At 57.9% G+C, this 14,724-nt stretch overlaps 1 protein-coding gene across 4 annotated transcripts; it reads left to right on the top strand.

The window, feature by feature from the left end:
- Positions 1–3,680: 3,680 nt before the first annotated feature.
- On the top strand, positions 3,681–11,394 carry PML (PML nuclear body scaffold). 4 transcript variants are annotated; one of them, XM_064389282.1, is made up of 7 exons: positions 3,681–3,834; positions 5,430–6,007; positions 7,537–8,114; positions 8,948–8,985; positions 9,233–9,301; positions 9,414–9,606; positions 10,854–11,394. In XM_064389282.1, the coding sequence occupies exons 2-7, from the start codon at positions 5,430–5,432 to the stop codon at positions 10,940–10,942; spliced, it is 1,545 nt and encodes a 514-aa protein (XP_064245352.1). In that variant the 5' UTR covers positions 3,681–3,834; the 3' UTR covers positions 10,943–11,394. The 4 variants fall into 4 exon arrangements, with proteins under 4 accessions (XP_064245352.1, XP_064245355.1, XP_064245351.1 ...); XM_064389285.1 differs by lacking the exon at positions 3,681–3,834 and adding an exon at positions 3,849–3,964; XM_064389281.1 differs by lacking the exon at positions 3,681–3,834 and adding an exon at positions 3,995–4,692.
- The last annotated feature ends 3,330 nt before the right edge of the window (positions 11,395–14,724 follow it).

Below are 14,724 nucleotides of genomic sequence, written 5' to 3' on the forward strand. Positions count from 1 at the left end.
TTCTCCCGAGGGGGAAAAAATCCTTGGATTCAAGGCCTGGCCTCAGCCCAGGAAATTCCGGGATCCCTTTGGGATTTTGGGAAAAATCCCTCGGGATGGAGGCGGAGGGGAAATTCTGGGAATGGGGGGGGAGTTCCGTGGGGAAAAGGGGATTTCTGATTTCCCAGGAAAAAATGGGAGAGGGATTTTTTGGGAATTCCCAAGGAGCTGGGAAAGCACCAAATCCAGGATTTCTCCCATCTCATTTTCCCTAAAAACCGAGTTTTAATCCCGGGAATTCTGGGAGGGAGCTCCAGGAATTCCAAGGGTTTTCCCTCATCCCTGATTTCTTTGGGGTTTTCCCAGATTTTCCCGAGGTTTTCCCTCGTTCCCAGCTCTGCGGTTGGGATTTGGGCTCTTCCCGAGTTTTTAGGATCGAAATCCCTCTGGATCCCAGGAAAACCAAGGGATGATCCCAAAAAAAAACCCCAAAAACCTGGATTGGGAAGGAATCCCTGAGGATTTGGGGCCTGGGAAGGGATTCGGGATTTCTTTCCCAAATCCCCCTCGGAATCTCATCCCAAGGAATTCCAGCTGAGGTGACCCCACAATTCCCAGTTTTCCATGGCCAGGAATCCCAAATCCAAGGGGAGCAAATCCCGGCTCTTCCCTTTCCCACAAACCCCCAAATCCTTGAAAAACCCCAAAATTCCCTCCAGATTCCCCAAATTTTTCCTTTTCCAGCCCCACAAAATCCCAGGATTTGGGAGTGGCAGTGGGAAAACCCAAAATCCCATAAAATAAGAGAGGAAAAAAGCAGGAAAAGGGAATTTTGGAGCCGCTTTTGGGATCGGGGGAGGGAATTGGGAGCGCAGGAATTCCAAGGATTGTTTATCCTGGTGGGATCCGAGAATTCCAAACAATCCTTGGAGCAGGGATCGGAATTCCGGGGTTTGGGATTCCTGGGGGTGCAATTCCCGCCTCTCTCTCATCCCAAACTGGGATTTTATCCCAAAAAAAACCACCCTGGATTTGATCCTATTCCCAGATTTTTCAAAATGTAAAAAATCCATGGAAAAATGGGAGTTTGGGAAGAGCTTTTCCCTCTTCCCAGGGGTTTTTCCCAGGAAAATTCCCAGCTGGAGAAATGGGGGATCTGATTCCAAAAGGATTCCTGGGATTTTTGGGATCAGGGAGCTCCAAAGGCAGAAAAAATTGGGGAAAATCTCATCCAGGATCCCAAATTCCTCCTTTTCCTGTGATTCTCTGGTTGGAAAAAGGCTGATCCCAAATCCTGGTGGGAATTCCGAGCTCTCCTCCCTTTTCCAAGGGCCAAAAACTGGGGGGGAAATGGATTTTTGGGATTTGGGATCCTGGAATCCCAAAAAAAAAAAAAAAAAGTTGGATTTTGGAGATTTGTGATCCCAGAAATTGGATTTGGGATCCTGGAATTTTTATGGGAAAAATTGGATTTTTAGGATTTGGAACCCCAGAATTCCCATTTCCCCCAATTCCAGACTGGGATTTGGGATCCCGGAATCCTAAAAATTGGATTTTTGGGATTTGGGATTCCAGAATTGGGATTTGGGATCCTGGAACTTTTCTGGGGAAAATTGGATTTTTAGGATTTGGGATCCTGGCATTCCCATTTTCCCCAGTCCCAAACTGGGATTTAGGATCCCAGAATTCCCATTTCTCTCAATCCAGCCCCTCCAAACCCTTGGGAATTCCTTCGGGGTGGATTTCCCGGGATCTCCTGGGATTTCCCAGGAATTTCTGGGTGTCCATTTGGGATATTTGGGAACATCCCGGGAATTTCCCCCACAGCGAGGATTTCCCGCTCGGGATTGGGGTTTCTGTGGGAATTCCGGCTGGGAACAGGAGGATCCCATGGGATCACCGGGGTTTTTGGGGTTGGGAATGTGACCCCAAAGCGGCCGATCCCACAGGATTCCAGGATCCCATTCCCAAGGAGGATCCCATGGGATCACCGGGGTTTTTAGGGTTGGGAATGTGACCCCAAAGCGGCCGATCCCACAGAATTCCAGGATCCCAATCCCAAGGAGGATCCCATACGATTACCAGGAATTCCAGGATTCCCAAACTGGGAATTTTGGGGTTGGCAATGGGACCCCAAATGGGGCAAATCCCACGGAATTCTGGGATCCCGATCCCATTCCCAAGGGGGATCCCATGGGATCACCGGGGTTTTTGGGGTTGGGAATGTGACCCCAAAGTGGCCGATCCCACAGAATTCCAAGATCCTGATCCCAACCCTGCCGTTCCCAAGGAGGATCCCATGGGATCACTGGAAATTCCAGGATTCCCAAACTGGGAATTCTGGGGTTGGCAATGGGATCCCAAATGGGGCAAATCCCACGGAATTCTGGGATCCCGATCCCATTCCCAAGGAGGATCCCATGGGATTGCCAGGAGTTTCTGGGGTTGGGAATGTGACCCCAAAGCAGCTGATCCCACAGATTTTTGGGATCCCAATCCCGACCTTGCTATTCCCAAGGAGGATCCCATGGGATCACCAGGGTTTTTGGGGTTGGGAATGTGACCCCAAAGTGGCCAATCCCACAGAATTCCAGGATCCTGATCCCAACCCTGCCGTTCCCAAGGAGGATCCCACGGGATCACCGGGAATTCTGGGATTCCCAAACTGGGAATTTTGGTGTTGAGAATGTGACCCCAAATGGGGTAAATCCCAGGGAATTCCGGGATTCCGATCTGACCCTTAGGGGGTTTGGGGTCACCGGGGTCAGGGTGGCACTCGAGGGGTCCCCTGGGGTTGGTGGCGCTCCAGGATTTGGGGTCATGTGGGATGGTGACACTTGAGGATTTGGGGGGGACACTCCAGGGACACCAGGACAGGATCTGGGGCCACCAGGGCGGGGTTTGGGGTCACCTGGGGTGGGGACACTTGAGGGACACCACAAAAGGGTTTGGGGTCACCTGGGGAGGTCACATTTGAGGATTTGGGGTCCCCTGGGTTGGTGGCGCTCGAGGACTTGGGGTCACCTGGGGCAGTGACACTTAAGGGACACCAGGGAAGGGTTTGGGGTCCCTGGGGACAGAGTTTGGGGTCACTGGGGCTGGTGACAGTCGAGGGACACCAGGGAAGGGTTTGGGGTCACCGGGGTCAGGGTGGCACTCGAGGATCTGGGGTCCCCTTGGGTGGTGGCACTCGAAGGTTTGGGGTCACCTTGGTTGGGGACACTCCAGGGACACCAGGAGAGGATTTGGGGTCACCTGGAGCAGTGGCACTCAAGGATTTGAGGTCACCTGGAGACAGAGTTTGGGGTCACCTGGGCTGGTGACATTCCAGGGACACCCGGACAGGATTTGGGGTCACCTGGGGCAGTGACATTTGAGGATTTGGGGTCCCCTGGGTTGGTGGCGCTCGAAAATTTGGGGTCACCTGGGGCAGTGACACTTAAGGGACACCAGGGAAGCGTTTGGGGTCACCGGGGTCAGGGTGGCACTCGAGGGTCTGGGGTCCCCTTGGGTGGTGGCACTCGAAGGTTTGGGGTCACCTGGGCTGGTGACACTCCAGGGACACCAGGCCAGGATTTGGGGTCACCCGGGCTGAGGACTGATAAAATATTTTGGGTTTTTTCTCTCGCTGCCCCCTCGGTGCCAAACCCGAGCGGTGCCACCCCGGGTGCCAGCGCGGGGACAATTCCCGGAGCTCCGGGACGCTCCCGCGGCCCCGCCCCGCGCTGGCGACACTCGGCGAGGTGGCGTTGTCGCCAGCGCGGGGATGGGGACAGGAAAGAGGAGCGGCGGCGCTTCCTGGTGGCTCCGTCATGTGACGGCGGCGGAGCGGATCCCATCCCAAAGCCCGGCCCGGTGAGCGGGTCCCGTTCCGGGAGCGCGGCGATTTGGGATCGGCGCGGCCCGGCCCCAAAAGCGGGTGGCAGAAGGGTTTTGTCCCCAAAATCCCGGCCTGGTGGCGGTGCCACCCCCGCCGTGTCGCGGGGTGGGAAGGGAGGGGATCCTGGGAATGGGGCCGGGATTGGGGTGGGAATGGGGCCGGGAATGGGGCCGGGAATGTCCCTCCCGGACGGGGCTGGCACGGCCCCATGCGCGGGGACAACGGGGGCGGACCGGGACCGGAGCGGCCCACGGGACCGGCAGCGCTTCCCGGACCCAAATTCCTGTCCCACGTCCCCATCCTGGTCCCAGAATCCCCATCCCGATCCCACATCTCCATCCCGGTCCCACAATCCTCATTCATATCCCAGAATCCACATCCCGATCCCACATCTCCATCCCACATCCCGATCCCATATCCCAATCCTACAATCCCCATCCCGATCCCACATCCCCATCCCGCACCCCCATCCCGGTCCCACCATCGCCATCCCGATCCCACATCCCGGTCCCGGTCCCACAATCCCCATCCCATATCCCGATCCCGCACCCCGATCCCACAATCCCCATCCTGATCCCGCATCCCAAAATCCCGGTCTCACATCCCCATCCCCGTCCCGATCCCAAAATCCCGATCCCAATCCCGCATCCCCCCGGTTCCCGCACGCCCGGATTCCCCCGGCCCCGCCCCACAGCTCCCGGTCTCCCCTCCCTCCCTCCCTCTCCCCTCCCTCCCTCCCTCTCCCCTCCCGTCCCTCCCTCTCCCCGCCCTCTCCCCGCTCCTCCTCCGCCGCTCCCGTTCCGTTCCGTCCCGGCCCCGCCGCGCCCCCGCAGGTACCGGGGGGACACGGGGACACACCGGAGACCCGGGGGGACACGGGGACAGACCCCCGGGGAGAGGGGGCGGGTGCGTTTTTAGGGCGGGGTGGGAAGGGGGGTCCCGGCTTTTCCTGGCTCCCCCAAATATTTATTGGGGGGACGGGGGGGGTTTGTCCGCGCTGCCGAGCTGGGGGTGAGGGGTGGCGAGGGGGACACCTCTGGGGACACATTTGGGGACACCTCTGGGGACATCTTTGGGGACTGGGTTGGTGCTGGGGACAGCGCTGCCGGAGGGGTTTTGGGATCGTTGCCAGGGGGTTTTGGGGTCACTGCCGGGGAGGTTTTGGGGTCACTGCCGGGGAGGTTTTGGGGTCGCTGCTGGGAGGTTTTGGGGTCGCTGCCGGGGAGGTTTTGGGGTCTCTGCCAAGGGGTTTTGGGGTCGCTGCTGGGAGGTTTTGGGGTCACTGCCGGGGAAGTTTTGGGGTCGCTGCCAAGGGATTTTGGGGTCGCTGCCAGGGTGTCCCCGCTTTTCCCTCTGTCGGGACGGGAAGGGGCGGTGGCGGTAACGACACCAAAACCGTTTTGGTTTCGTTTCCACCGGCGCTCGGGAAATCCCAAATTCCAGGAAGGCCGGGAGCTCGGGGAGGGTGGGGAGGAACCTGCGAGGGGCGGGCCAGCAGAACCCCGAGCGCCATTCGTGGGGCCGATCCCAAACTTCCTCCATCCCACGGGACAATCCCTCACCTCCGCAGATGGAGACGGAACCGGAGCCAGAACCGGAACCGGAGCTTCCCCCCGCGCCGTGCCCCGCCGCTCCGGCCTCCCCCCCGTCCCACCCCGCGGAGGGCGAGCGTGACGATGAGGAGGAGGACGAAGATTTCCAGTTCCTGCGCTGCGATGGCTGCGGGCAGGACTCGGCGCGGCCGCGGCTGCTGCGCTGCCTGCACACGCTGTGCCCGGCCTGCCTGAGCGACACCAAGCTGTGCCCGCGCTGCCAGGCGGCCGCGGGCGCGCCCGCCGTGGACAACCTGCTCTTCTGCAACCTGCGGAGCCGCCTGCAGCTCTGGCGGCAGATCCGCAGCCCCGGCGGGCCCGGCTGCAGCCGCTGCCGCGCCGAGGCGGCGCTGGTGTGGTGCTCGGACTGCGAGGAGTTCTTCTGCGGCCGCTGCCTGGAGGAGCACCAGTGGTGGCACAAGAGGAAGGAGCACAGGGTGCGCAGGGTGGAGGAGCTGCGGGCGGGCTCGGCGCGGCAGTTCCTGCAGGACACGCGCGGCTCCTGCAGCCTCTTCTGCTCCAGCGCCAGCCACCCCCGGGAGAGCCGCGTGTGCAGGTGGGAGCGCCTGGGCTGGGCCGGCGGTGGGCGTGGTGACAAATCTTGTCCTGTCCCCAAATCTTGTCCTGATCCTGAACCTCTTCCTGGTCCCAAACCTCGTCCTGGTCCCAAACCTCGTCCTGGTCCCAAACCTTGTCCTGTTCTCAGATCTTGCCCTGGTCCCAAACCTTGTCCTGTCCCCAAACCTCGTCCTGATCCCAAACCTCGTCCAGGTCCCAAATGTCGTCCTGGTCCCAAACCTCCTCCTGGTCCCAAACCTCGTTCTGGTCCCAAATCTTGTCCTGGTCCCAAACCTTGTCCTGGCCCCAAATCTTGTCCTGTCCCCAAACCTTGTCCTGTCCCCAACCTCGTCCTGTTCTCAAACGTCCTCTTCTCAAATCTTGTCCTGTCTCCAAATCTCATCCCATCCCAAATCTCATCCCGTCCTCCAAACTTGTCCTGTCCCCAAATCGCACACTGTGCCCACACCTCAGCCTCTCCCTAAACATTGCCATGGCCCCAAATCTTGTCCTGTCCTCAAATCTCATCCCGTCCCCAAACCTCATCCTGTCCCCAGAACGTGTCCTGTCCTCAAAACTTGTCCTGTACCCAAATCGCATCCTGTACCCAAATCTCACACCGCTCCCAAATGTCCCCAGCCACAAATTTCATCCTGTACCCAAAACTCATCCTGTCCTCAAATCCTGTCCTGTCCCCAAAACTCATGTTGTCCCCAAATCTTATGCTGTCCCCAAATCCCACCCTGCTTCAGGAGCTTTGGGGATGATGCTCCAGCCTGGAATGTGCAGGAGTGAGTGGGATGGGCCCAAATCTCATCCTGGGTCCAAATCTCTCCCATCCCTAAACCTCATCCAAAATCTCCCCCATCCCAAATCTCACTCCGATCCCAAACCCCCTCCTGTCCCCAAACCCCCTCCTGTCCCCAAAGCTCTGCTGAGGGGATTGTGTTCCCCGTGTTTGGGGACTGATGGCAGTGACCCCACAGAGACCCCGGGTAGCCAGGGGAGCTCCAGTGGGGATTTGGGGAAAGGTTCCAGAGGGGCCTGGGCATGGCTTGGGATGTCCTGGAATGGGCACTGACCACTGACCATCACTGACCATCACTGACCATCTCTGACCATCTCTGACCCCTGTTCACCCCTGACCCGTGTCCATCCCTGTCCCCTGTTCATCCCTGTCCACCTCTGACCCCTGTCCATCCCTGTCCCTCCCTGACCCCCGACCATTGCTGACCCTTGTCCCTCCCTGCCCTCTGTCCCTCCCTGCCCTCTGTCCCTCCCTGCCCCCTGTCCATCCCCGTCCCCTGTCCATCCCCGTCCCCTGTCCATCCCCGTTCATCCCTGACTCCCGTCCATCCCTGTCCCTCCCTGCCCTCTGTCCCTCCCTGCCCTCTGTCCATCCCTGACCCCTGTCCGTCTCCCCCATCCCGGTACCCAATCCCGGTACCCCGGAGCAGCTCCGTGCTGTCCCCCCCCCGTGTCCCTGCTGCCACCCCTCCCTGACGCCACCCTTGTCCCCCCTGCCAGCATCTACTGCCCCCGCTGCGAGCGTGCCCTGTGCTGTCCCTGCGCGCTGCTGGACACCGGCCACGCTCCGTTCCGCGACCTCCGCGCCGAGAGCCGCCGGCGCCAGGACGAGCTGCGCTCGCTGCGCCGGGACCTGCGGCGGCTCCGCGGCTCCTTCGAGGCGGCGCTGGCGCGGCTGCGGGGCGCGGCGGCGCGGCGGGAGGAGCAGCGGCAGCGGCTGCGGGAGCGCGTCCTGGCCAGCGCCGAGCGCCTGCAGGAGCTGGTGCGCAGCGAGGCGGAGGAGCTGCGGGCGCTGCTGGAGGCGCGGCCCGAGCGCGGCCCGGGCGCGCTGGCGGAGGAGCTGCGCGGGGCCGAGGGCGCCCTGCTGCGGCTGGAGGCGGCCGAGAGGCTGGCGGAGAGGCTGGGGCGCTACGGCGGCGAGCAGGAGCTGATGGACATGCAGCCCTTCGTCAAGGCGGCGCTGCTGGAGCTGCGGCGGCTGCGGCCGCCCGAGCCCCCCGAGCTCCGCGAGCCGCCCGACTTCGCCGAGTGCCGGGCGCGGCTGCGGGCGCTGGTGGAGCGGGTCACGGGGCGGCCAGGTGAGGGCCGGGCCGGGCCGGGCCGGGCCGGGCTGGAGAGGGAGCTCTGGGATGGGCCGGCTGCAAAGCACCCTCCGTCAGCAGGGGCAGGGCTGGATTCTCCTTTCTCCTTTCTCCTTTCTTCTTCTTTTTCTTCCTCGTCTTCTTCATCTTCTTCTTCTCTTTTCTTTCTTCTCCTTCTTCTTCTCCTTCTTCCCCTTCTTCTTTTCCTTTTTCTCCTTCTTCCCCTTCTCCTTCTCCTCCCCCTCTTCTCCCTCCTGTTCATCTTCCTCCTCCTTATTCCCCTTTTCCTTGTTCTCCTTCCTCCTTCTCCTCCTCCTCCTCCTTATTTTTCTTTTTTTCTTCTTTTTTTCCTTCTTTTTTCCTTCTTTTTTCCTTCTTTTTTCCTTCTTTTTTCCTTCTTTTTTTCCTTCTTTTTTCCTTTTTTTCTTCTTTTTTCTTCTTTTTTCTTCTTTTTTTTCTTCTTTTTCTTCTCCTTCTTCCCCTTTTCCTCCTCCTCCTCCTCCTCCTCCTCCTCCTCCTCCTCCTCCTCCTCCTCCTCCTCCTCCTCCTCCTCCTCCTCCTCCTCCTCCTCCTCCTCCTCCTCCTCCTCCTCCTCCTCCTCCTCTCCCCGTTTCCCTGCTGCAGCTCCTCACCTCCCAGAGCCGGGATTTGCTCCGCTGTTTTTGTGGAGCCCCTTGGGTGTCCCCCATCCCGGTGGCTCTGGGGACGCTCATTCCCGGCTCCCCGGGGCCACCCCGATCCGAGGGAAGGGGGTTGGAGCTGCCGGGCGGGATCTTCCCAGCTCCAGAGGCTCTGGCTCCAGGTCTCATCCTGGTTTTCTCCATCCCCAGATGTCTCCGAGGTCGAGGTGGCCCTGGAGAACAACCTGGTGAGACATCGGGGTGCTCCATCCCAAACCTGCCCCGCTCCTTTCCCTCCCCATCCCGGTATTCCAGCGTTTTCCTCACCCACAAATTCCCACATCCCACCAGACACTGCTCCATCCCTGGGGAATTCACGGGAGCAGCCCCCAGACCCATCCCAAACCCTCCGTGCCTCAGTTTCCCCATTCCCGAGGGTGTTCCCACCCCTCCACTGGGACCCAAATCCATCCCAACTCCCCGCTGTTCCCGCAGGAAGAGGATCCAGCCCATCCCAAACCCCACAGCGTCTCCCCCAGCCTGGAGGAGATCCACGTGGAGCAGGTGAGGCCCATCCACCCCATACTGTCCCATCCCGGTGGGATCTGCTGGGATCCCAATCCCAATCCCAATCCCAATCCCAATCCCAATCCCAATCCCAATCCTGCTTTTCCAGCCTCTCCCGCTGCCCTGCTGGAAGAAGCGGCCGCTGCCCAGCATGGAGAGGGGCAGCCAGATGTCTCCCAAAATCCTGAAGCTGGAATGCGACCATGAGCCGGGCCCCAGCCATCCCAAATTCCAGTGGGAATTCCGGACGGAGCCCGGCCCCTCCACGTCGCAGCACAACTGCGTCGGTGCCGGTGACACGGGTGGGCACCGGGAATGTCACCATCCTCGTTATCCCGCTTTTCCTCATCCCATGGGATCCTTCCCGGCCTTTCTGCACCCCCGTTCAATGGGAATCTTGGCCAAGGGTGGGGATGATGCAGATCCGTGGGGTGAGGGATCCATGGAATGAAGGATCCATGGAATGAAGGATCCATGGAATGAAGGATCCATGGAATGAAGGATGCATGGAATGAAGGATCCATGGGATGAAGGATCCATGGGATGAGGGATCCATGGAATGAAGGATCTGTGGGATGAGGGATCTGTGCGATGAGGGATCCATGGGGTAAAGGATCCATAGGCTGAAGGATCCATGGGATGAGGGATCCATGGAATGAAGGATCTGTGGGATGAGGGATCTGTGCGATGAGGGATCCATGGGGTAAAGGATCCATAGGCTGAAGGATCCATGGGATGAGGGATCCATGGAATGAAGGATCCATGGAATGAAGGATCCATGGGATGAAGGATCCATGGGATGAGGGATCCATGGAATGAAGGATCTGTGGGATGAGGGATCTGTGCGATGAGGGATCCATGGGGTAAAGGATCCATAGGCTGAAGGATCCATGGGATGAAGGATCCATGGGGTGGGGGATCCACAGCGTGAGGGATCCATGTGAAAGATCTGTGGGATGAGCATCCATGGGGTTAGGAATCTGTGGAAGTAAGGATCCATCGAATGAAGGATCCATGGAATGAGAGATCTCTGGGATGAGGGATCCATGGAATGAAGGATCCATGGAATGAGGGATCTGTGGGATGAGGGATCTGTGGGATGAGGGATCCATGGGATAAAAGATCCATGGGGTAAAGGATCCATAGGCTGAAGGATCCATGGGATGAAGGATCCCTATGAAGGATCCATGGGGTGGGGGATCCACAGGGTGAGGGATCCATGTGAAGGATCTGTGGGATGAGCATCCATGGGATGAGGGATCTGTGGAATTAAGGATCCATCGGATGAGGGATCCATGGAATGAGAGATCTGTGGGATGAGGGAGCCATGGAATTCAGGATCCATGGGGTGAGGGATCCATGGGATGAAGGATCCATGGGATGAGGGATCTGTGGGTTGAGGGATCCATGGGGTGAGGGATCCATGGAATTCAGGACCCACGTAGTCACCACCATTCCAGGGGTTGTCCCCACGCTCTGGTTGGTTCCTGGTGCAAAGCTCGGGAACGTCGATCCCGTGGGATCTGGAACTTTGGGGTTTCCCTTGCAGAGGGCGGCAGCATCATCATCTGCAGCTCGGACGACAGCGACGAGGACACCGTGCTGGTGACGGTGACGCCGGAGCCGCCTCCCTGCTGACGTCCCGTGGGATCCTCCGGCCTCGTCCCGCAATTCCCGGCCTCCCATTCCAAGATTTCCTCTGGGCTTTCCTCTTCTTGGCCAATCCCAAATTTATTCCTGGACTGAGCTCCGGTGTTCCTGAGTGGCCCCAAATCCCACCTGGATCTGCTGGGCTCTCCCCTTGGAGGCTTTGAGGTTTCCTGGGAATGTTCTTCTCCTCTTCAATCCCATCTGGGTTGATCCCAAAATAAAATTTGGGATGGGAGTTGCCGGCGGATCCCCTTCCCGAGCCCCCCAAAGGTGGGGAGATGATCCCAAGGGTGGGATCCCCTCTGGGATCAGCAGCTGGAGCAGGGAATTCCTTGGGATTGGGATTGGGATTGGGATTTGGGTTCTTTTCCTGGTGTAATGAGGGCTTAAAATCCCGGGTTTTTTATCTCTCCCCTCAATAAAGCTGCTCCGGGATAAAATTCTAGCTGCTTCCTCTTCTTCCTACCCTGCTTTTCCCAGCCCATCCCGAGCAGAGGGAAAACTGGGAATTCTGGGGTGAAACTGTCCCCGCTCCCTGCTCCTGGCACTGATCTGATTTTAGGGATGGGAAAAATCCCCAAGATCCCAGGGATAAAATTTGCACATTCCATGGGTGGAGGAGCCTCTTCCAGCCACATTCCCACAAATCCAGGGCTGCCAGGAAAGAGGGAAATGGAATTTCCATTTCCCAGGAAAAGGGTGTGGGATTGTCCTGAGGAAAAAGAGGGAATGGATTTGGGGCTCTGCTTTTATCCCAGATCCCTTGGTTTTTTTGGGACACACCAGCTCCAGGAATGTTTTCCATGGATTAAATTCTTGGGATTTGAGCGTTCCTGCCTCAATCTTGGCCAGATTTGGGATTCCCAGGCCCCATTTTTGGGGCTCCCTACTCCAGGAATATTTCCATGGATTAAATTCCCATTCCTCGCTCCCAAGGCTGTTCCCAGCCAGCCCCAAACCACCAGTCGGGTTTGGGATCCCTTTTCCAGGATTTTGGGGACATGGGGACGCCGGCCCAGGGGTGGCACCTGGCCCTGTCCCCGTCCCCATCCCGGCCCTTGGGATTCCCAGTTGGAGCTGGGAATTCCGGAATTCCATGGCCTCGAGGGTGACCCCAAAAGTGACGTTGTCCGGGGAATGTGGGGACACAGGGGGACCCCAAAATCCCCATCCCGACCCTTCTCCCGGGATATCCTGGAGGTGGTGGCACCGGGTGTCCTACGGAGGTGTCACTGGGTGTCCCATGCAGGTGGCACTGAGTGTCCCATGCGGGTGGCACTGGGTGTCCCATGGAGGTGGCACTGGGTGTCCCCATGCAGGTGGCACTGGGTGTCCCATGGAGGTGGCACTGGGTGTCCCCATGCAGGTGGCACTGGGTGTCCCATGCAGGTGGCACTGGATGTCCCATGCAGGTGGCACTGGGTGGCAGTCGCGCGGCGCGGGCGGTGTCGCCGAGCGGGGCTGGCTGTGACAAGGCAGTGCCACCACCAGGTGTCCCCTTCGCACAGCGGCTCGCGGGCTGGCGCTGCTCTGGGGACACGGGGACACCGACACGGGGACACTGGTGACACTGACATTGTTGGCACTGGGGACGCGGACACCGTGTAACTGACACGGTGACACTGACCCTGTGACACTCAGCCGGTGACACTGGGGACACAGACGCGGTGACACTGACACCGTGTCACTGCCATTGTCACACCGCCATTGTCACGTGCCCACCAGGGCCCCCTGAGTGTCCCCCCGAAGGTCCCTCGGTCACCCCCGGGTGGGGCCAGGGCGGGGAGGGGAGAGAGGAGAGGGAGAGATGGGAATGGGAGCGATCCCAAAGGATCAGGACGTTGTTCCCGATCCCACAGTGATCCCAAAGGATCAGGACGTTATTCCCAATCCCACAGTGATCCCAAAGGATCAGGACATTGTTCCCAATCCCACAGTGATCCCAAAGGATCAGGACGTTATTCCCGATCCCACAGTGATCCCAAAGGATCAGGACGTTATTCCCGATCCCACAGTGATCCCAAAGGATCAGGATGTTGTTCCCAATCCCACAGTGATCCCAAAGGATCAGGACGTTATTCCCAGAGTTCCGGGCTGTGGGATCAGGATCTTCTTTTCCCTGCCCTGATCCTGCCCCAAAGCTCATCCATCCCAAAAAACGGGGCTGGCAATTCCAGAGGGGCAGAACAGCTCCCAAAAACCCCAAATCCTGGAAAAATAGGGTCTACAAATACTGCAAAAATCCCACTGTCCTAAAATTCCCCTTCCCTGCCAGGAAAATCCCATTTTCTGGGTGTTTTTAGGGCCATGAACAGCTCTGCTGGAATGACATTGAGGATCCCGATGGGATGGGATCAATAATTCCCAGCCTCATCAGTCAATACCCAAAGGAACACTGGGAAAAGAGAGCCGGGAGAGGGAGAGGGGGAAATGGGATGGGAACATAATGGGATAAATCTGGGATGGGGATGGAAATGGATCTGTGCCCTCCATGGATCCATCCATCCATCCATCCATGGATCTACCCATCCATCCATCATCCATCCATCATCCATCCATCCATCCATCATCCATCCATCCATCCATCCATCATCCATCCATCATCCATCCATCATCCATCATCCATCCATCCATCCATCCATGGATCTACCCATCCATCCATCATCCATCCATCATCCATCCATCCATCCATCATCCATCCATCCATCCATCCATCATCCATCCATCCATCCCTCCATCCATCCATCATCCATCCATCATCCATCCATCCATCATCCATCCATCATCCATCCATCATCCATCATCCATCCATCATCCATCCATCATCCATCCATCATCCATCCATCCATCATCCATCCATCCATCCATCCATCCATCCATCCATCATCCATCCATCCATCCATCCATCCATCCATCCATCATCCATCCATCCATCATCCATCCATCATCCATCCATCATCCATCCATCCATCCATCCATCATCCATCCATCATCCATCCATCCATCCATCATCCATCATCCATCATCCATCATTCATCCATCATCCATCCATCATCCATCCATCATCCATCCATCCATCCATCCATCATCCATCCATCATCCATCCATCCATCCATCATCCATCATCCATCATCCATCCATCATCCATCATCCATCCATCCATCATCCATCCATCATCCATCATCCATCCATCCATCCATCCATCCATCCATCATCCATCCATCCATCCATCATCCATCATCCATCCATCCATCCATCATCCATCCATCATCCATCCATCATCCATCCATCCATCCATCCATCCATCCATCCATCAATCCATCCATCCATCCATCATCCATCCATCCATCCATCCATCCATCCATCATCCATCCATCCATCCATCCATCCATCATCCATCATCCATCCATCCATCCATCCATCCATCCATCCATCCATCATCCATCCATCATCCATCCATCATCCATCCATCATCCATCCATCATCCATCCATCATCCATCCATCCATCATCCATCCATCCATCCATCCATCCATCCATCCATCCATCATCCATCCATCCATCCATCCATCCATCCATCCTCCATCCATCCATCCATCCATCATCCATCCATCCATCCATCCATCATCCATCCATCATCCATCCATCCATCCATCATCCATCCATCCATCCATCCATCATCCATCCATCCATCCATCCATCCATCATCCATCCATCCATCCATCCATCCATCCATCCATCCATCATCCATCCCCACATGGATGTTTCCCT

This window comes from Passer domesticus, chromosome 14 (genome assembly GCF_036417665.1).
Source record: "Passer domesticus isolate bPasDom1 chromosome 14, bPasDom1.hap1, whole genome shotgun sequence".
Lineage (NCBI taxonomy): Eukaryota > Metazoa > Chordata > Aves > Passeriformes > Passeridae > Passer > Passer domesticus.

Bases quoted from the DNA above. Each gene is read 5' to 3' on its own strand.
- PML (XM_064389281.1), top strand. From the start codon at position 4,012: ATGGGGCCGGGAATGGGGCCGGGAATGTCCCTCCCGGACGGGGCTGGC. The intron at 8,986-9,232 runs GTGAGACATCGG...CTGTTCCCGCAG, and splicing joins TGGCCCTGGAGAACAACCTG to GAAGAGGATCCAGCCCATCC. The intron at 9,607-10,853 runs GTGGGCACCGGG...TTTCCCTTGCAG, and splicing joins CGTCGGTGCCGGTGACACGG to AGGGCGGCAGCATCATCATC.